General features: G+C 39.9%; 1 protein-coding gene across 3 annotated transcripts in view; it reads right to left on the bottom strand.

The window, feature by feature from the left end:
• LOC139965562 (uncharacterized) overlaps nucleotides 1–23,970 on the bottom strand; it is a 40,878-nt gene that overhangs the window by 4,912 nt on the left and 11,996 nt on the right. For 2 of the 3 annotated variants that reach the window (XM_071968056.1, XM_071968054.1), the window contains exon 2: nucleotides 301–5,205. In XM_071968056.1, the coding sequence (XP_071824157.1) occupies nucleotides 301–5,183 (4,883 nt within the window). In that variant the 5' untranslated portion in view covers nucleotides 5,184–5,205. Of the gene's footprint in view, nucleotides 1–296; nucleotides 5,206–23,970 lie in introns of those variants that run through there. The other variant, XM_071968057.1, reaches the window with a different exon arrangement.

The raw sequence follows: 23,970 nt of genomic DNA, 5'->3' as shown, positions 1-23,970 counted from the left end.
CAATCGAAAATCGGTGAGTAATTTTCTTTAACTGAGATCGATGAGAATGTAAGTGAATTATATTTGATCACATCTTTACAAACTGACAGAGATTAGCGATATCACGTTAAGCATTTACTGTTGTTGGAAGCATGAAATACTTTGTATTCATTGGATCATTTACATCCACTTTAACCATGATGAAAGTACTTTTCCGTTTACAGATATTATTTTTCATACCCCCAAACAGATTGAAGACAAGTTGGTCGGTCAGCCAAAAAAATAAATAGACCAATGATATAAAGCAAAATAAGTACTTACATGATATTCAGTTGGATTCTTTGACCAGCGAGAGGCGTCCCATTCAGTTCTCTAATAGCTCGAATTGCCCCGTCACTACTTTCAAAGATGACTTTGGCTTCACCTAATGGAAGTCCAGTCGGGTCAATCCCAATACGAATGCCCCCAGGAATAATGCCGTATTCGCCAAAAAGATTACCCAGCGTCGCTACACCAATCGCTTCATTCAAATTGCCAACAAACACGGTGCAACTTCGGACAGGAGGACCAACCATTCTTGGTCCAGGACGAGGAGGACGTAAGCGAGGAGGGGCGGGTCCACCAAACCTCGCACCAGGAGGGACAGGGGCGGGTCCACCAAACCTCGCACCAGGAGGGACAGGGGCGGGTCCACCAAACCTCGCACCAGGAGGGACACCGACTGGGCGATGTCCAAAATGTGGAGTGGTAATTGGCTCTTGAATATTTGCTGCCATCGCTTCTTTTGTACGAAGAGAGATCTGTAGAACCCTATCTCCAATGAGGGAATGCCGCTTTTCCATCGCCTTTTTGGCTTCATTAGCGTCTGCAAACTCAATAAATGCCTGACCAGAAGGCTTTCCATCAGGAAAACGTACCAAGTGAACACCTCCTGGAACCACAGCTAAGCCTGAGAAGAAACTAAGCAGGCCTTGCTCATCAACACTATAAGGAATGTTACGGATATGGACACATGACTGTGGTTCTTCTTCAACTAAAGTTCGAGGTGGTTCAGGAAGAAGAGGTACCTTATCTTCAGAACGAATGCGTCTCGGAATATGTTCTCTCTCTTCTTCTGCAGTCCTTTTTTCTAGATTGGTTTTCGTGTCTACCGAATGCGTCTGATCAGATTGTCGATGGGGGACTAAAGATGATTTCGGTTCTTCTTTTAAGGACAATAATGGGACTGGAGCCTTATCATCTTGCATTGCTTTTGATGCATCTTGTTTCTTCAAGTCTTTCTTTTCAATTGCGATCTTTTTCTCAGAAACACCGTTCTTCTTTTCGGTTTCCTTCTTTTTGTCTTTGTCATTACTGCGACTACCATCCTTTGAACGTTCTCTACTACGATCTTTATCATGGCGTTCCTTATCACGTTCTCGGTCTCTGTCCCTCCCTTTATCACGTTCCCTTTCTCTATCTCTGTTGGAGTCGCGACTTCTTTCTCTCTCTTTGTCTCTCTCTCTGCCTCTATCTCCACCTCTGTCTCCACCTCTGTCTCTATCTCTGTTTCTGTCTCTATCTCTGTCTCTATCTCTGTCACGATCTCTCTCACGATCTCTCTCACGATCTCTGTTTCGATCACGATCCCTGTCTCTGTTAGTGCGGGTCCGATCTTCTCTCTCCCTTACATGTTTCTCGTCATTGGCAGAAACACGTGTGGGTTGTGGAGGTCTGGGCACTGCTTTTATCTCAGCCATGCGTCTTTCTGCATCCTGAATGCGGTCTAGCATCAAGGTGTAATGAACTTTAGAAACTGCAACTGGCCGCGTGCCCAAGAACTTCCCACTTTGGAGTAGTGCTAAGTCAAGTTGAGCAGGATCTGCAATTTCTAAATACGCCTTTCCGACAGCTGTCCCATCAGCTGTCCGCTCTACAAAAACAGATCCCCGAGCGACTTGAATACCCTCAAAGAAGTCAACTATCATTTTTGTGTTGGTATCAAGCGGAAGACCATTCAACTCAAGGCAAATGTGTTCTTCCCTTAAAGATGGCATGTCACCTGAAGGTATTTCTCTGCTGTCAAAATCACGACCAAACGCTTCTGGGAACCGTTCCCTTGGCAAAGCGCCATGTTCAAACCGTGGTCGAGGGCCTCTTTCTAATCTTGGCCTAGGAGCTCTTCCTAGAATGGGTCGTGGTCCTCTACTATCGAATGGTCTTGGTCCCCCCATCAAAGGTGCAATTCCCTTCTCAACTGGATGTATTGGTTCTAAATCTGTAGGAGGGATATCTCTGGGTAGTATTACCGCTTTAGGAGGTGGACTATCCAGGAGTGGTTTTAAGGAAACACGACCTTTTTCATCTTCACCTGATGTTGCAGCATTCCATTCAACTAAAGGACATTGTGAAATGTTGATAACATGACGTCCCATGCGACTTTTATCTTTATGCAAGCCATCAACAGCTTCCATAACCGTCTGGAATTTTACCAAAGCACGCCCGGTTTTCCTTCCAGTGTGCGTATCAATCTGCATTCTTACTCCACTTTCAACGATGCGCAAACCCTTGAAGAAATCAACTACGTGACCTTCGTCGCAATCAAAGGGTAAACCATCTAGCACCAGGACATCCTCTCTGAAGTCCATGGGTCTTTCACGGGGTAATCGGCCACGCTGTCGGACATCAAAATCTGCCGGAGGAAAGTTTTCTTCATTCTTACCCCTAACATCAGAAGGACCAATTCCTAAGATGGGTCCGTCATATCTTTCTCTATTATCCATACTTTCAAGATGACCCCTTTGAATCGGTTCTCGACTGGGTGGTTCATCAAAAGGGAATCTAACGTCAGCACCACGGTGTCCACGAGGATGAAACTTGTCATCTTCTGGTCCTTTTAAACCACGATAATGAATTGGTTCGGCATGCTCATATCTAGGTCTCCTGTCGAATACATCATGATGTAATGCCTTTCCTGGTTCGTCGAATCTACGTCGTTTAGGTTCATCAAATGTGGCATCTCCACTTCTCTTAGGAAACATATCATCGTTATCTATTTGGATAGGTTCCTGAAACTGCCCTGTAATAGACCTATCATGAAAGCCACCACCACCCTGATGTGGTTTGTCAAAACTTTCATCAAATCTTGGCATACTTTGTCCCACATCCTTACGGTTAGGTTCACGAACATGTCCTGTATTTGGATCTTTCAATGGTGGATTTCGAAAGCCACTAACTAACTGACTTGCTTTTGCATAATTTTCATCAAATCTTGACATTCGAGAAAGTTCAGTATCTTTTGGATTAGGATCCTGAACCTGACCTGTAACAGGATCTTTAAATGGTTGTTTCCGAAGGCCACTTGCTGTTTGACTTGGTTTTCCATAATTTTCATCAAATCTCGACATCCTAGTCGGTCCGAATTGTCCAGTCAATTTGGACTGACTTTCAAGCGGCGGTGGAATGCCAAATTTGGCAATTGGACGATTAAGAGGATCATCATTTTTCTGGTTTTCTCTTGGGTTTTTAATTTGTCTATCGAAGCCCAGCGGTTTACCAGGAAATGCTGGGTCTTCGTAATAGTCGTCCTCTATTTCTTGATGAATGCTTTCAACATTTTTCAGTGGAGTATCCCTGTTGAATGAGTTACCATCAGCAAATAATGCCTCCCTTCGAGACAACCTAGGATCGGGCAGCAACCCCATTGATAATTCTGAGGATCCTTTTTTGTAACGATCACTCTCGCTGGCATACACCGGAAGATTTTGCTGGTAGCTTTGGGTCTGAAAACTGGTCTGCGGTTGGTGTGATGGAATATCATGTGTGGTTGCATCATCCCTAGCAGTTGAAAAACCAGCACCCTTTGACAACTTATTTTGTGTGGAGACATATGGATAAAGTGGGTCAGCCTTGTTACTATACGATGTACTTCCTGGAAGATCACTGCCTACATACCGATGTGTCAATGGCTTCTCAGATGTTGCAGGGGGGAAATGCTGTTGCTGGTATGCTCCTTTCAAACTTTGAGGTGACGACAGAGCATCAAGAGCCATGGGTGCATTAACCACATTCCCCTTATCAATTTCACTAACTTTTCCTAGGCCTGTCAGAGGAAACACATCTCGGAGACGTTCCACTAAGTTATCCGGAATAGGCGGTATACTCCTCTGTTGCTCACTTTGTGAGTTACCTCCAGTGTTAAAAGTACGGATTGAGTTGGTCGGTTTTTCAGTTATTGGTGCAACATATCCCTTCTGAGCTGATGAAATTTCTCGGGAATGTTGTGGTTGTATTCCCAAGTTAGATACGTGTTCCGCTTTCTGTTGATCGGTAGTGCGAAATGTCATTGAGTAAGACTGTGCATCAGAAGGGAATTTCCCTTGATAATAGTCATTACGGCTTGGTGCAGTCGAGACTTCCGGAAGGTTATGTATTTTACGATCAGATGGTTCACCAATGTCACTTTCCTGACCAGAACCTGCGAGTCGCGGGTCTCGACTTTGCCTTTGATACGTGTATGCTGCTGGTTCCGAAGACCACAAGTCATTTTTACCGGGTATTCTGGAAGTATTCGATTTCAACGACTCATCGATACCCTTAACATGACCGACAATTCTTTCTTCGTTACCTTTCAATGCCTTTGCAGGTGCCGAAGTGGCATCTCCAACAATAGAAGGGACAGGTTCCCTACTTAGTGGTCTTCCGTGTCTGTATCCATAGCCGGTATAACTATTATCTGAAACATATGCACCATACATAGCAGAATCAACTGCAACCTTATTCTCACTACTTTTGTCTGCAACAATTTCAGATGGTCGATTTATCGGAGGGCTGAAGTAACTTGTATTTGAAAGGTTCATTTGTGTCGATTCAGCTGAAACTGGTGATGCAGGAGACTGGGTCGTAGGTAGCTGTTGATTTACCGCAGGTGAAGGGTACGAATCTCTTCTGCCTGGAACTGGTGTACGACTCTTTGCAATAATATCATGCATTTCTGATTTACTGCTGAGAAGGACCGATACCATGCTGCCGCACAAAGGTTGACTCTGTTTCTGCATGGCCTTTCTAGCATCTTCATCTGTTGAAAACGCAATGAAGACATCGCCGGTTTCACCACCAACTATATGCACCCCTCCATCAGGAATGTTAAGACCAGAGAAAAATTCTCGGATATCCATAGAACTGGCGGACCATGGCAGCCCTTGAAGACGTAAAATGATCGTCATGATGCGACTACTTGACGATTACCTGCAATGATATAAACAAGAAAAAAAGGCTTATGAATAAGGTGTCAAATGTGTCATTTTCCAGATATAAGCATTTCACATCTTTTGCTGGTAAAATACCAATTTTGCCAATATATGTGATTTCTGTAAAGTAAAAAAAATGGGGGGGGGGGGCTACCGGTACACTGCTACGAGAACTCTCACTCTTCATTTCTCTTTCCTCCAGTCATAATTGTTGGTTGAGGACAATGCCACGAGGTTGGTCTCCAGTTGCCGAATTTACTTTTGTGATCAACATGAAAGTCATTCATACTATGGCATGACACTGACCAACTTAATTGAGTAGTATACTTTGCAGACTGTCAGAGGTGCTTCGAACGCACAAAAGCTAGACATGGATGCAACGTAAACTTGATTTGAAAAGCAAGCGCTGACTTATGGGATTACCTTGATTTAAACCGAATTTTGAAAGACAGGTTCGATAACAGAACTTTCCATATAAATTTAGATACCACAAAGTTACATTAATACATTAAATTCTAAGTGGCATGAAGAGTATGAATTAGGGATTGTACTTTGCTTATTTTGAAAGACATTCTTTATGTCTCAAACATGACGAATATGTCGGATAGGATACATCTTACCTCTCTTTCTCGTGGGATAATGAACGTTAAATTATATTCATTAAGAGGAATACAAAGGAAAATAGCAACGCTTTTATCATCTCTTTGGGTCGATTCAAAGTCAAATTGTAATTATTTTACTATAGCGTCAAAAGCATATTTAGCTAGCATAAAAACGGACACACTTTACAAAATAACTGTAGAGCAATAGAATCGAGATGAAATGGTATTGTTCAAGTCAGATGTCTACTATGGTAACCAGGTGATGTTCCCAGAATATCAAAGGTAGGGGGTGGGGGAAAGTAATTTCCCCGACAGATTTAGGTAGGGACTAAACATGGACGGATCCAGGAATTTAGAAGGGAGGGTTGTATCTGTGGGGACGTTGACGCTGATTCCCATGGGAATGGGTCTAGGGTTCACCCCCCCCCCCCCAACGAAACATCTTAAACGTAAAGGGGTATTCTGAGGCATGTTTATCATATATATTAGGTCTATAAATAGGTCTAAACGGTGCTAATCAATTCATTTGTGGGTGCGGTTGAAACGAGTGAGTGTTACACGAGCCCCTGGATCCATGGCTGAGGACATCCTGAGCCCGAACGAGTGGTCTAATTTCCCCCGACTGAATTTTCGCTCGATTGAAGGATTTGCTCCCGGACTAGCGGTGGAGGTCGGGAGCCATGTCTGTTTTTAATTGACCGGCATGGGTAACAACCTATGTGTCAACAAATATACTTCTTTAAATATAAATGAACATATAACCATCAAAACTAAATGAAGCAATATACTATAATCCCTACATTTTCAGTCTCCGACAAAGAAGGTTTTGTAAGAGGTTGTACGCAGCTACCGTATAAGTGTGCTTCGATAAATCGTTAGGTTATTGATGGCTACTTAGAAATTGTTGCCGTTTTTACAGATGATTGATTTTTCGACCAAAATAACTCAGTCAAACCAAAGGAAAAGATATCCTAAAAGACTTTATCGGCCGTTTTTACTTCCTATTTTGCGGCGAAATTGATATTATTCTCCCTCTTATTTTCAGCCATGTACAGCTTATGCCGATGCACTGTTGACTTACAGTTGTTGCCTTCTAATTAATCACATATTGCAAGTCAGATATCGACCCAGCGCCAATATTATTATATTATACATCTGCACCGGAAACATCCAATATAGCGTGAAAGCGTCGGCAAATGAAACTATTGAACTAGTTTGAATGTTCAAGTTTTCACAACAACAAAAAACACAAAAAAAGGCACCTTTCGTAAGCGCAGCTCTTTATACTTTTACAATGACAATGTGGGGGACAATCATTTCCTATTTAAAAAAAAATGGAAATTCAATTGTTTTATGTAAGACATTTTAAAGTAAGTCTGGACTCGTTAAAGATGCCTGTTTAACTCGTCCTCACTTCCGGCTCTTGCTTGTTGATGAATAAGTCACCGAGTACCCAGAATACCGGGTGTTAATTGTGTCTAATTTTTGACCTCAAATGACCATTGCTTTTCACCACTACTACCCATTATGGGACACCTATCACCCAGTTATAAGATTCACCATTATTGTACTTGTCAAGTCCACTTACCGATAAAGTTTAAACATGTAATTAATTGGTGACCTCTAATTACCTTTCCCTCTCCACAGTGATATCGACAAGCCTGTATGAAGTGCATGTATGCTCGACTACAGTGCGTTGTCGTGCTTGCAATCATTCGAGGCGTTATATAGCTCCTCAGTCCCACCCACCCACCCATCCCAAACAAACTCATGGACACACGTCTATACCATTACACGTACACTATTACCACCGCATATATTTCTTCAGCCTTCGGCAAGGTATTAATGACAGCCATCATTTTCTGAAACGTGCAGATTACGTCAACACAAGATTATTGGTATATAACTTGAAGTATATACTTCTTGACTGAGGTAAACGAGACGTGTTAGATATCTGAGATACTAATTACATCGCGCGCGGATTCCATACAGCAATATACATTTTACTTCTAATCCAGATAGCGAAACCCACAAAGCCCGATGGTATACGTGCCATCCATCATGGTTACGAACAAATTGATTACCCATTCAGCCGCCATACCTCATATCTTCAATTACGAATATCATATTCCAAGAGAAACTCCTGGACACGAATAATCAGACGTTACTTCCCCGAAATGATTCACTCTTAGCCCCCGTCCTCTTATATTGTGACCATATGATCATGACGATGGTATAGTCTAGCACAACTGACGCGGTTAGCATGCACGAAAAATGTATAGGCCTATGATTTCTTCAAAGCACGGGCAGGATTCTCTCTTATTTATGTTGTGTGCGCGCTATTTTGGGATTTGGATAATGCTTTCGAACTGAGATGGTCATTGACTTACGCATTTACTTCATAGTTTGTGCAAAAAGTCTTCTTTCCGGAAAAGAAACATTTCGAGGTTCAGTAAAGAATACGTACTCATGTAGGCTACTTAGTTTACAGTAAACAGATATCGTTGGAATTGATCCGAAGAGAAATGAGTCTAAGTTAAAAGAGGGAGGAGGGGTGGATGTCTTCGGTTGAAAAGTCGATTAATATTCCGGCCTTTCTTTTTGTGTTTTTATATGGAGAAAATTTGCATAATAAAAATCTGCAAAAGAAAATTTATTAGTGCAGAGTTTGTTTAAAAATAGCGATGATTTGATGTTAGTGTTCACTCTTAAAACTATTTCAGTTTGTTTGACGTGTGTGGCGTTACAAGAATGATTTCATTCTATACTCGGTACTTTTAAACATAATTTTTTTGGGCCAGAATTCCTCAACAGAGGGTACCAATAGCCACGCCTTATGGTGACGTAGGCCTACGTATCTCTCGTGAACCCAATAATATGATCGGCGACTGAGATGAAGGAATATCGTCCAAGATCTTACCAAAGTATCTCAAAATATTTTGTTATCCTTTTATATACACATAATTAAAGAATTTGCTTTTTTAGTCCGATTAAGGTTCACTTTGCGTAGGGAACTGTTATTTCGAATTCTACCCAAAATTCCAACAGATCATTATTTGCCAAATGGATCGTGCGTGGAAGTCTACACCTTCCTCACAAAACTTTCAACTTTTCCCTTAACAGTTTGATATTTTGGGCACCTTCTCGAGTTCATAACCAGTTTATCCGTACGTCCGTGTCATTCCGGGCTATGTAAATACCTGCAGCTTCGAGTCAGTGTATAGAGTCACGCATTATCGACCGGACATATTTACGTTTAATAACCCATCTTTATGTCATTTCCAACCTGTCACTCATTATGACCAAATATACCAAGTTTCACTTAATACCATGCACTCATTAGAAGATGCTTACTACGAGGTTTTTTCTTCAGGAAGCTATTCATGAACAAGTCCCGCTCCTCTAACGCGTACCCTCACCCCACCCCTCCCCCTTATGTTGATGGATGCGAAATGTCATGTCTTGTATGATATCACGTTGTCTTATATGTATGTACTCAGACCAGTATTCGAAGTCCACACACATACACACACACACACACATATATCATTGCATATTCGTTCGTACACTACGAAAATGTGAATCTACCTTATAGTAGTGTACAGTGTGTTCACAATTCCTTTCACCGAATAAAGAAAACGATACCGGCAATCAAACTCAATTAAGTAATGTTGATCCATCTTTTACCTTCATAGCCTATTTCTTGCACAAAAGAACCGAAGGCCCTTCACCTTGACGTTTGTGTTTTGTTTGTTCTTTGAGTGTAAACGGATGTTGTCAGGAGAGTCGAACCGTTACATGGCGCACAATGCCGTTCTATCATCATATACATCGTACGGTAAGGAAACTAATACGTATCGAGCAAGGAAAACACAAGGGAAGGTATACTGTCTCGGAAAAGTTTATATAGATCTGTAAGGCCTGGAGAATTCCTGCCTGGAAATGTCAAACACCTACGCACTTTATAACCCTAAGTTTCTTTTATGATAAATTATTCAGATACATGGAAATCTAGGGATTAATAACCTACATATCATAGAGTCATGACTGATAGTTTAGCTAGATTACCGAAAAATGACAGAAATTTGGTTGCAGTGGGCGTACTACAGGAACTACAACGATGGCTGAAAACGAGATGCGAGGCTGAGCACTTTTCGACTATCCGGGTAAAGTTTGCATGTTGAGGTTGCAATTAGAAACTGTCATAAACCGATGACTTGACTGTACCCCCCTCCCCCCCATATTTCCAAGAAGATAAAGATATCATATATGTTAGACGTGGCGAACGGGTAGGAGGATGCATTTACATTCGTCGTTTGAGCGAACGGGAATTAAAGCTTCATACTCCCTCGAACTGATCTTTACATAATACTGAAAATCCTCTACATTGTTAGCCTACATCTGTATAGCCGCTGATAACGTCCATCCCACCCCTTACACACCACAAGAAAAGGTCACGTCAAATTTGAAAGGCTGCATGGTTTGACGTCCCTGAGCACTGGTGGGATATATTGAAGTACTTTACTCAAAACATTTTCCATGAACAAAACATCGCGTGGGTACTATGTATGTTAAACTAATGTGACCACATACGAACAAAATCATCGAATTGAAAATGTCATGGAAGTCCTTAGCAAACCCACAGTACGCAAACGTACCAATCGTGAAGGTTCATGTGACGTGCTCCCATGTGTTACTAACACTGTTTAACCCTTTTGTCAGTTCGCCGATAGATAAGCGTTCTGTACACAACAGAATGCTAATACAACAGGCATCTACGGTTAATTTGAGGATAATTTGCTAGGTCAGGTTTGGATAATAATGTTGTTGAGATTCACTTTCAATCTTATAAACAGCTTGACCTGTATGGTGGTATATATATATATATATATATATATATATATATATATATATATATATATATATATATATATATATATATATATATATATATATATATATATATATATATAAATATATATATATATATATATAAATATATATATATATATATATATATATATATATATATATATATATATATATATATATATCATACACGTTTTTTACGTGCAAAAACGGCAAGGAGCGTTGTGTTGCTAAGGATCAACGAATCCTGTCGTCTGCTTCTCCTGTCTATGTACATGTGTGTAGTCCTGCTAACCTGCTTGCGTTCCAGCTGCAGTTCGACTGTTTGAAAGTAAATACTCAAAATGGCAGTTTTGGATTTGAAAATTGCGGTAAACATTGGGAAAACTGTATCAATTTGCTAGATTCCACTGTTCGCGTAGCTTCACCAGTGGTGTGGTAGCTACGAGATCAGGACATAAGATGTTGTAGAATACAGATTAAAGGACTACTATCAACCTAGACTCCTAGAGTGCTACACGGGAGCACTTCACACGACCCTCCATGGTTGGTAAGGTCTTTAACGTCTTCCCATTGACATAATCGGTCCAGGTAAATGTATACGCCGATGAGCAAAATGCGTTTCGTAGAAGCTAAGACCATTTTGAACCATGGCATCACGTATAGGCACTGTGGAATGCCTGCACTATTTGTTGTTGTTGTACGTACGCAATGGTCAAGAAGAAATTTCTGTCATATAAAGACAAATTCGATAATGGTGACAGAGATATTAACATAGATCAGATCGAACTGTCTTCATCTTCTCCCAGAGTTTTCCTCGATCAAGTTGCATATGGAGAAAATAAAATCATTTTACTCAGGCCGTAACAATCTTATCCAGCTGGTTAAGATTGCCATCGTGTTTTGCTCGTAATGTTCGTGCGGAACACGGGGCAAAAACATACCGACCTTGACGGTTAAATGGTGTGCGGGAAATGGCCGCTACATGAAAGCTCTGTCGTTGTTAATACGGCAATTATCGGCTCAAATGAAGGGCCAAAATGAGTATTAGTGATGAATCAGACTCTTGCATGAGAGGAGTGGCTCTCCTCCGAACACAGAGCCGTGCACTGCTCTCCTGGGAAATATTGCAAGGTCACATGGGTACCGGGAATAACGAAATTCGTCAATAATGAATTTCAATTTTCGGTGCGCCATAATGTGTATGAATGGGTTAATCGGGCTTTCTAGCAGAGCGGGGAAGGTGCCTCTACTGGGAGATTCACCAAAGGTGTGTTAAAATATTGAGGCGAAGTTAGCGCTACATTACAGCCATGGACCCTCTACTGTTTTTCATGACTTGCACGTTGTCGGACACTACCCTGGTGCTTACCGCGAAACACTCACAGGGAGATTCTTTTCTTCACAAATCATTAAATGGATACATGTATCATTGAAATCGTGTTAGACGTCTACGGACAACTATATGAACAATATCATAAAATCATGAAAATAGCTGCAACTCCCATCAAACACTGACCATTTAACACGACTTTTCTTAATTCTATAGTTTTACTTTTGTATCAACATCAGCTAATTATGCACATTGATGATGTAAAGGGAGTGACTGCCTAATTTTCTGTTATGTTATCCCTTTGATTTCACAACCTTCGTTTCAAGGACACTGGACACGTGTTTTTGCAGGCCTACGGCGATCTTTTGAAATATTTTCTTTGAAAAGAGGAACATTAAATAATTCAATAATATTTGTGCATGGGTTTGTAATTAGGGGTTTACTTATTAAGGGCTAAAATAAGACAATTTCGATGAGCGCAACACTCCACGTGATAGTTTGCACATATTTAATGAGTTTCCTAGAGTTATCAAAACTTGACATTTGTATAGCCTGTCTTGGAAACGAAATGAGCTTGTTACAAAATTTCAACAGCTTTGGAATGAGATAAGCACACACAACAAATGCACTGAATCTGTAATATCCTTAAAAATGTGCACGGTTGATACAACTTATGGTCAACGTTATATAGTTGTGCGATACGACGGATATTGTTAGATAGTTCATTCATCAAGCGAGCGATGTTCAGTTTGGTGAAGGTGTGTATAGTAGGTCGTCTGTCTGTATACGGCTGTTCCTCGTCCAAACTTTTTTTTTAATAAAAAGGAAGTAGAAGGGCCTTTGCTTTTTATTAAGTCTATACTTTGTCAATGTAGGTGACAGTGTAAATGTTATCTCTTGGAACTTTCCCTGTATAGTCAGTAACAATCCACGCATAATTATGGCCTGGTAGTTCTAAGGTGATACGTTCAAAGGATTTTAAACCACATTTGAATGTTACGGCATTTTAACGAACGTTTGCCGAAAATAATAAACTCCATAAGGGGGAGGGTGCAGGGCCAAAATAAGATTTGGGAGAGAGGGGGGGGGGAGAAACAAGTAAATATTCCTTATGCGTAGTCTTCTGTGTTGGCTTTGGAGATGCTCATGTCAAGATAAATGCAAAGATTGGCCATGGTGTACTGAGGATATTCAATTTCCGATCAAACGCAAAGTGATGTAGTGGCTCGTCATGAAGTCACAAAAAAATCCGATGTGCTAGTATATTGGAACAATAAAACGTTCGATCGCCCATGCACATTCAACGCATATCCTACATGACTATTAATCATATCAGGTATAGGGTAAACAAATTGAATTAAGGCGGAGGAGAAACGGTGGGCGCCGAGTAAGGGGAGGGGGTGGGGGAGAGAACTCACAGGGGTTAGTGCGAGCGGACAGAAGACGAGGTGACTGGGAAGAATTGTATAGATCGTAGGATTTCCCTTTACCCTTTCCATTTGGATGATTCCGGTGTGTTGAGCTCCGTGGTTCAAGTGTAGTCATGTGAGTAGTCAAGAACTACAAGTGTAGTCAAGTGTAGTCAACGTAGGTGCGATAAAATTTAAAACGTATTGAACTATACATTAAACCATTAGCATATTTGCAGTCTTAGAAGGGGTACATAGAGGAACGAGGGGTGTGTGCATGCAAGGAGTAACCTAAACAAGAGATATCCTACGCGGGGACAATCAATCTGCCAGCAATCCCGCCTACTCAGGACTAAAACTTACGAGAATAAGAATTGACCAATCCTTTCTCCGTTATCTCTTTACTCTCCCATTGCCCTTCAAGTATATAAGACTATTGCATATTACTATTGTAATAATTTATATATAAACTGAAGGACACACAGAAGGTTGGAAACTTTTTTTCCGTATACGAGTTCCGCTAACTTCACATCCCATGTTATAGTTATACTTCAATATCGGAGTATTGGTTCCTGTGCATCCCGTTTTATATCCTTGTATATCCGTAATTACAATATTTTCTTTGTCCCGCATTTCCTCAACGTGTTTGTTTGTTTTCGTTTATCTTTTTTTCCTTTTTTTAACTTATAACTGTTTTACCTTTACATTTCGGGATTTTACAGAAACTTATTGAAAAAAACAATGAATGACGATGCATTATTCAACATGACACGCACTTTCTACTTATTTTGTAATATATCGTTATGTGGGACAAAGTTTAGTATTAAAAAAATAATGTTCTGTTCAGACAACCGTTGTATCGACACGCTTCACTTTCTTAACTTCCCTTTCCTTTCGGGGGGGGGGGTGGGGAGGGGCGGGCGAGTCATCCCCACTGAGCACCCTTTACTCTCAATCAACATGCCCGTAATTGGGCGAACGATAACAGCTGGTAACCATGTTCGATTACTCGGGAGGATTCCTTCAGGGAATGTTATGCGAGTGTTCTGTCTCCACAAATATTCCGAAATTCGACCCCTGGAGTAGGCGTGCCTCCAACGTGCATCTCGAGAGTGTGACTTTCAGGCTCTTGATCTTAGTTCGGTTTAATCTTGTAGAGGCAACGTCAGGTAGTTTTAACAGTATGCTCATAGGTGTACGGGACCGTCCCAATCTGGGGAGGGGCCGAAAGTGTCCCCTCCCCCCTCCCTCCCTCTTGGAGAAACTTTTGTAAGGTGGCTAATGAAAATGATGCTAACTCTGCAAATATGTTTAGGAATTCGCATTCCTATTGATAGCTCTTATTGGGGGAGGGGTGTGGTATGGCGCCCCTGACTGGTAACCGGGCGAACCGCCGCCCCTCCCCCACCGCTTAGTACGCCACTGTTTGTAAGGGTGTTCCGCATTCGGAAATGAGTGATGCCTTGATTTTCAAGTGTACGATGTTTTCCTATACACCGATTAAATGGCAGTAATAATCGGTAGCTTTTTTATGCATGTCTTCCGAGATATCCTGGATCCGTGACTGATTACTAAATACTGGCATTTGACGCAAGTTAGTAGATCTTTACCACTTTTAGTTTGTGAGAATTGTTCCTTTAAGCACCACAAGCTTATCAATCCAAGTGATTGGACCATGTCACTGTATAGCACACTGAGCGTAACGTGCCAGTAACTCACATAACATGCATGGTTTTGACAGGACAAACCGTGCTTGATTTACAACCTGTTGTGTGATTTCTTGTTTATATGCAACGAACATTTATTAGTGGGAGTAATTAGAAGTACTATTATAAGACAATAGATTTACCGTAACCATTTATGGTATAGAATGAGGAGACCCCGTCATCATTTACCATATCTTTGAAGGTCAGTATAGAAAAAAAAAGGGTCAATATACTGAAACTTCACCTGAACTCCATTTTCTATATTGTTGGACTATAGTATATTAACAGAATAAGAATTTTGGGGGCTTGAGTCGTCCTTTCATGCCCTATACGTATATCATCTTACAGTTAACAAAAAGCTGCACGATCCTCTGAACTGCAGTTTGCTAAACCTATATACTTAATATTATCCATTCTACCGGTCATTAAAGAGCAGGCCTATATATAGTGTACACTTGACTAGAGCTTTGTCAACACTTTTTAAATACTTCCACACCTTTTGTCGTTTTATTGTCGGCGCGACAAACGGTAAGTATCCAAATGCAACTGTTTACATAATGACGTACTGATAGCGCCTAATACATTTGTTGTCAAGGTAAGTGGCTCTTAAAAACGTTTATTTCATACGTGTGTCCCTACATCTCTATCTCTTTCTCTCTTTGGGTATGTTTTTATTTTTATTTTTTTACGTTCAATGTTTCAATTCTCGTGCATTTCCAGCACGAAAAAAAGTTCAGATATATCCTGAGGCTATTTGGTCGCCGTCTATTCCCGGCGACCATAACGAGCAAAGATTCGGTGGGCTATTGTTAGCTGCATGCAGTAGTATGATGTGTCTGTTCAGTTAAGGTCATACGTCAATCGCAATATCGATAAGGAAATGTGTACAATAACGTCACCGCTATTAATAAACTTGACGTCACACGAATTAACCTTTGCACAACGGCGTCATCGACTTTGAAAGGTATGCAAGAACGTCACTTGTGATAATTTGAAGGTGAGGCGACCGTACTTTTATACAAAGACCGGCTTGAGTAAGAGTTGAAAATATATTCAAATTAGAAAGGGGGGAAACAAAAGAAGGATCGAGGCACGTTTATGGGTACTTTATGGTGTGTTAAATGAAGAGGTCTGTGATATTGGTTATGAGGTGATGGACGGCGACTGGGGTAGGCAAAGGAGAGGGGGGACATAAATTACTTTTACGAATTTCTACAATGATTAGGATGTAAGTAGATTATGTGAGAAGGAAGTTCCATGAGACTTTTGGAGTTATACGCTCTTGGGATTTCAATGTGATAGTTCACTGCCCTACATCACTCCCCCCCCCTCCCGACCCACCCCTTCCTCCTCTCTTCTATTTGTATGTAAGTTCTTTCTGTATACTGGGTGGACATAATTCTTTCTGTATACTGGGCGGACATCATTCTTTCTGTATACTGGGCGGACATATAAAGCGGTATGATGTGGATAAACTTATTCAGAAACAAAAGCCCACACGGATGCACCAGAGATAAGTATTGATGTATATGAGGGGGTGATGTGAAGATATGGGACAGTCATTGCCGCAGAATCAATTGCGTTTTATTGTTCCCTAAAACTGAGTAAAGAAGCACGTGAGTTCGGATGGGGTGGGGGGGGGGGGAGGAGGGAGTATCCTGTTGTATGACAAATCGTTTCATAAGTATAAAGCGTCGCGCTTGCAAACTATACATTTGCAATGATGGGTTTGTTTGCACAATTTTGCACGTGTGCTCATTTCAGGTGAATAAGCCGATTTACCCATGAAGTACAGTATACACAGTACATTAGTGTGCTGGAATAAGACGAAAACGGTCACTAAAAGTTCAGCAGTACAATACATGTAGTAGGCCTATCTACTCCAAATATTGTAGCATAAAAATAACAAGTGCTAAAGATATTCGAAGATACTTGAAGTTTGTTGTCTTCTATAATGCTCAAACACATGCATCTAAATATTCGGAACTGGTCTGAGAAACGGCAATACAAAGTGCTTGTGAATTTGTGAAAGATTTTGATCGTTCTTAGTCTTTCTCAATTGTCTGTACATTTGGGGCAATAATGATGACCTTTGAACCAACTTGATCGACCCAATATGACCCAAACATTACAAAAACAATTCGAACGGGTGTTATCATGAAGTTCATCGTTATTACAACGGTTGACCAGAAATAACATTTAACCTCTAACACACACCCATATATATATATATATATATATATATATATATATATATATATATATATATATATATATATATATATATATATATATATATATATATATATATATATATATATATACATATATACTGTATGTCGTCAGTGGTTTTTATGGCAAAGGTTAAACCGATATGAAATGTGTGCATGGTCACCAGTGATACATGGATCCAGGTAACTCGTCAATGTGAAGGTGACTGGAAAGGATTCACTCTCATGTTAACTAAAAATTTCACTTAGCCTTTAGTACGGACAGCAAAGGTGATATTTTCTCACTAATGTCAGCATATGTATAGACCTACCGCAATATGGTGTGTAGGACTATACGTATGGCTAGCATGCAGGAAACGCTTGTTCAGCCAAACAGTTATATCCATGTGTGGGATGTTTGTCTTTGTTATTAATTTTATTTAAACAATTAACCACCACTTGTATTCAAAATAAGATGCTATATGATTGACGTATGTATCGCGTAATGATATTGTTATTTCCGTTAAGTTATCGTTATTTATACGTTATTGATAATTCAGATATGGATCTTTGCTTAGCTCAAAGGACTTTGACATCCAATTAAACGCCATGACAGCCTTAGGCTCTCTCAGCTCACACGCCGTATGGCCTACACAGTAAAGTGTGATATTCATCCCAGCATAGTTAATACTCCAAGCGTCCCTTTTGGTCAAAAGTATGCAATTGGCGTCACAAAACTGAGCCTGGCCGTCTTTTTTTCTTCTTTTTTTGTGATTTTATACAATCCAGGATCTGACACAGCTCCCTGGTATGATGTCAAGAATTGAATAATATGTTATCATTTCACAAATTTATGATACTGAAATGCGTCGACGCAGACACAGGTCCAAGGACAAGACCTCCCATACGTATCGACGAACACTTAAGCCAAGGGCGATTGTACTCGTTTACGTTATTAAGCATCTCCGTTTGTCTGAGCTTTGCAATTTTCTCAAGTTGAAGGCTGTATGTGCCAATTGGTGATACGTACTTAGTAGCCAATCGAGATTGGGTCACCTACTTTTCACGACAAAATGGCCATTCGGTAAAAGTGAGTAGAGAAGAACGAAATATGCATGCTGTTGAAATTAAGTTTCTCCTCAATTATGCTTTTCAGTCATGTCAATGACATCATCAACCACATACGAAATAGTTCACGAAGCTTGAAAGTTTTGTTGAATACTCAGTCCATAAAAGCCATAGAAAATATAGTTTATTTAGTTAAATATAGTTCACGACAGAAAAAAGAGGGCGCTATACACTTGGAAAAAAGAGGCGCGTAATATATGGACCTTGTTACTAGGGAGTTGCTAACGCCCCGTTGTTATACAAGCAGGCCGTGACATCAACAGGAGGAAAGTAAACCGTCGGACGTAAACTGAAATACTTTGTTTTAAGGAGCAGAGGTGGTTGGGGTGTAGGGGATTGGTAAATCTGTAATGTTGCATGGGTGTTCATCCACGAAATGTTAATTTAACGTACACCAAGATTACGCTTTGGGTATTGGTCACAGTACTAAAGCGTAGGTTGAACAACATTTATGCACTTCCCAAATGAGACCAACGTAACCTGCATAATAGTAATAATAAACTTCAAAATCCTTTTGTGGGTGTTATAATTATGTGAATAACATGTTATGACAATGTGGCTTCGTTCTTGTACATAATGCTATATAAAGACAGAGTATACATGGTGACTCTGAGGGATAGAATGTCGTTTGTTCACCGTCAGCAAAGATCATTTTTTCCTCTTATTTCTTTAGAAACCAGGCCACTGTTTCGGCTCCCTGATGTTCAAACATATATATGTATAGGTCTATCAATTATTGCACAGAGGTTTTGTCACTGTTAAGTGTGCACGCTAACACGTGAAGCAAAATGACGAATCGTTTCTTGACTGTTGAAAAAAAAAGTCGTGTATGCAATTAGTGCCGAGCAATGGAGTATCATATATGTATGAACTGATCGGTATGAACAATGATTTCCGTCATCTGTGTTTTACTGAACGATTTACAATCATGTCAATGTTAATCGAACACTATTCGACATCGTCATGTACGATTTAGTCAACCGATGCTGGTCATATTCAGTGCAGTAATTTACGCTTACCCGAAAATTTGCTCCAACTTGTTTCCCCAAGGATAGGCCAACCACGTAGTGCTTTAAGTATATCATAATTACAAACGATGGATATATCATCCACTCCGAACATTTTTAAAGATCGATCGGTACTTATCGATTGGTAAACAATATCAATCGATTCTGATAAATCTAGTGCACAGAAAATTTCTAAATTTTACTTGTGGCGTAGGCCTATATAGTGTTAACAAATGACATTTCCTTAGTATTAAGCATTATGGAATGCCGAAACGATGACCGAATTCATAAACAGTATTTTCATGATCTTTGCAAAACTTCAAAATAACTTGGAATTACCACATGGTTACAAATTAGGCCTTATCGAATGTCACGGATAGACGATAAGATATAATTCTGACAGACATAAATTACAACACCTAATTTTGGCAGACATAGATGATAGAAATCTCAAAATACGGCACAGGCAAATTCATCATCTGTTCCTGGAAGATATATTCTAAATATATATTGCTATGAGAACAACACTTTTGGAGTTGGTTTGATCTTATCAAGAAGTATCCAGATAGTTACTTTTACATGACTGCGGAAGTATCGATGGTATAAATGAACCATTAAATGTGATGCAAAGGATAAATCTGCATTGTGTAGAACTGTATAGCCTTTTTATTGTAGTGCGCGTGCGCGCTACAATATTGGCATAACTGGCCAAGTGAACGATACCTGCATGACAGGACGTTGAAACTTTAAGTTGCATATAGTCTCTGTACATTTGTAGTTTCAGAGGCTATAACTGCGTAGCTAACATATTCTTGAGCCTGTCACGGCGCTCACACTTTGTAAGTACCTGCATGACTCTACTACCTGTTGTGCTGTCCGCCCAAAAAATAACACCACGCACAACCGCAAAGTTCCTCCTAGTACTGCAAGCACTCCACACGCACTACAATATTGCGTATTTACAGGCAAATGCAGTTCTAGTTGTTGTTCACTTTACTTATGTTTAGCTTGGAGACTCCAGTTTTCACCTTTGATCATCTTGGTGAACCTCCAGTGGCGATTGTTGCGACACGATTGCTTGCGGGGAGGATGCCCCCCCCCCCCATCACATTTGAGAAATTTGTGTGTGATTAAGGGATTACTTGGTGTGGTGTTATATTTTGTAAATTTGGAAGTATTTATGTCCAACATTTTCCCAATATTAACTACACATATCAGTTTGAATACTCGGGTATACAGCGACTTATCTCACATATTCATTGTTTAAAGCGTCTAAATGAGCAAAGGGGTTTTCTAGTAAAACTGGAAGAAAATCTTAAGGTTATGGATGATCGTGCAGACTGTGATTCTTGAAAACAAATCGGTTTGAGAGTATAGGCGGCACTCTAAAAGAAAATAGAACAAGCTACCAAAAAGCTACTCAAGGCAACGTCCCCCTCCCCTCCCCCTAGATGAATGCCTCCGATTGCACCGCCAAAGAACATGCGAGTTTATTGCTCCATAGGCCTACATAATGGCAACATTAATTTCATACACTTAAAGAACCATGACGAAGGAAAAGACATCCGAAAAGCCCCTTATTGAGAGAGGTCAAATTTTCCACAATTTTTCCATCGGTCATATGTAAGGCTTTCCGATTACTAAACCGCATTCATTGCAGTTTCTAACTCTTACTACGTTATGGCTTTCGTTTTCGTCGAATTTAGTGCGTAAACTATGTTTTACGATGTATTCTTGGTTCAAATATTCGTGTTGTTCACATGATATCTGTGCTTGCTTTAACGGTATTAGTGTGGGGGACGAACAACCTCTGCCACAAGCCTGACCCGGCGAGTACCTCTCCTCCGCTAATGGAGCTACTGTAGGCCGCGTAGGATAAACAGAACCAAAAATGTAGTGTAAAGACCATATAGCACGGCTTTCCGACATAAAAATGGTGCTGCCGATATCCATTATTAATGTCAACACAACATACAAAGTATGAATCAAACCTTCTTGTTATACATTCATCGATAACAGCTACATAACTTTAGAAATAACCGTTACGTGGATGCGCCAGAATGTTCCATTTCTATCACCTCTATATTGATTCTGTACGTTATTTTTGCCCACATAAATTATATAGGAGAGAGCGAGAGAAGAATGTACTCCCTTTGATCACAGCACTGAAGTGTTAGTTATTACGTCACGCAAACAATGAACTATATTAAGACACAGCTGTAAGTGGGTACAAAGTTACAGGTGAAAAACTGACAACCATGTACTTCCTTTTCCCTTCAACACTCAGGTGAAAAAAATGCAAAAAATGGAATAGATATGGACTATAAACCCCATCGATCTTCCTTCCCAAATCCGTGAACAGACGATACATCATATAGGCTAGCTAATGTCACTTTGCTCTCTGTTCATGCATGTATATATGCCTTCGTGTTGTTTAGCTGCCAGGCTATGCCAGGAGAACACCAATTCCTGCACTTTCTTCAGTTGTGGATCTAAAATGTTGGTGCTATGATAATCACAAGCAGTCACCAAGGTCTTAATTTAAACATGACGTTACTACCAAGTAGCGCCATGATCTGAGGAACTAAGCCTAATTACAGTTTTTATTAACATGCAGTAAATTTAGTTCAAGTTTTGTACATTACAGTGTCGGTATATATTTAGGTTCTATGCCAATGTAAGTTACAACACTATAACCTGAGATTCACTAATTCCGTGACCACATTCCTTGACCCATTCACAATTAATAGTTTACTACAAGTGGCAATCCTACATGATGAAACCGAGGGCCGACACACGGGGCATTGCATGCGTTGTAAAGTAACCATAAGAGTTGAGTTCCCCTCTAAGACTCATGAATGATAATCATACCACACCGATGACAAAATCAAACGAAAAAAGAAGTATTCTGTCTTTCAATGACGCTTTTGAAAAGTATGGAAAATTCAGGTTACACATAAGCTAACGTTGTATATTGGTAATATTTGTGGCAAGTACTACTTAATTTGAGAAATAGGAACACATATAAATAATTTAGACAACTGCCGCGTGATGTGGGGATCCGGTTGTCTGTAAAAACGAAACTACATGGTTGTCTTCATACCAACGATGCACGTCTCTCTCTTTCTCTCTGTTATCATAATGAGGTATTCTCTTTGTTTTTCCCCTTTCGCTTAGACAATAACTGTATACATGTCATTACTCTATCGAAGGATCTCTCTCTGAAACCTTGTAAATATTTGATATCCGGTGCACGTGGTTGTCATGTTTTCAATAACGGCCAAATCATCGTTATGATGATCTAAAGTCAATGTTGGGTTGTCCGCTGACAAAGTTCAGTACTGATGGCATATACAATTTGACGTAGCCCATTTTGTGTGTGTGTGTGTGTATCAATATCATACATTACGGCCTTTGAAATCCGTTTGGAACCATGACAAACACAAGTCGGTGCAGTCTCGATAAAAACAACGCCATTGATATCATCATTTACCTTAGCACGTAGGCTTCTTGTGGTTATGCTCATAATATCATCATGTATTTATGTTTATGTCCACTAGATAAACTCAGGTTTCTATATATAAAAAAAAAAAACAATTAGTTTGGATAAAAACAACTTGTTGAGTTGACAGTTTCAATATTGTTCCACGTGTATTGATACACTGAACAACACCAACATTCGATATTTAGTATACATAAATCTCTCAGACTATTGCGATTGAATTTTTATGTCGTTTCTTTCTCTAACAATTTCCAAATAAAGCAGTGCTCTCATTAACACAGTGCGTGGACACCGTGAATACCATACCACTTGATTAACTCAGTGTAATATCTTCCGCCCCGTTATTATTTGGTACTGTAACTTCACACCTGTACTGTCAGGCTCTGTTTTATCATTATGATTTTTATAATAGGTCTACTGGTTCTGTGAAATCCCAACTACCCATATACCCGGGTACCTCGCAAAGGTCAAACTATCAGTGCGATTTGAGAGGTGAAATTTAATATTGAACATGTTGAAAATTGTATGTATTGTTCTTTTGAGCTGTAAGATGATCATGTAACAACCATTCAATCGCTGTTTCTAGAATATTACATTACACTCAAAGGAAAATGACATTTTATTTGCGTATCAAGACATATGTACTGCCTAACCACATTCGGCGAACTTTTCTAAACTTACTGAAGAAATTGAAACTTCTTGTCAGTTACCTACGCGACTATCTCGGCGTTAAATACACACATATAGAGGGCATGCTTACGTTTTAAAGATCAAGTCCTTAAAGAACATCTGTATAATCTGCAGTGTTATTGCGCTGAAAATTGCTTCAACTCTTCACTTTTCATCCTCAAAGTTAACATGAATATCCATTAACCTTCGTCCGCTTGTTTAAGTTTAAATCTATTGTCCAACACTTTCCTTTCTCGTAAGATATATGCTTATCATATTAACCGACATAACATTTAACAACTGATCCCACAAAGAATTCATCAAAATG

Source organism: Apostichopus japonicus, chromosome 3, assembly GCF_037975245.1.
Source record: "Apostichopus japonicus isolate 1M-3 chromosome 3, ASM3797524v1, whole genome shotgun sequence".
Taxonomy (NCBI): Eukaryota; Metazoa; Echinodermata; class Holothuroidea; order Aspidochirotida; family Stichopodidae; genus Apostichopus; species Apostichopus japonicus.
This window is presented reverse-complemented; position numbering and strand designations above follow the sequence as displayed.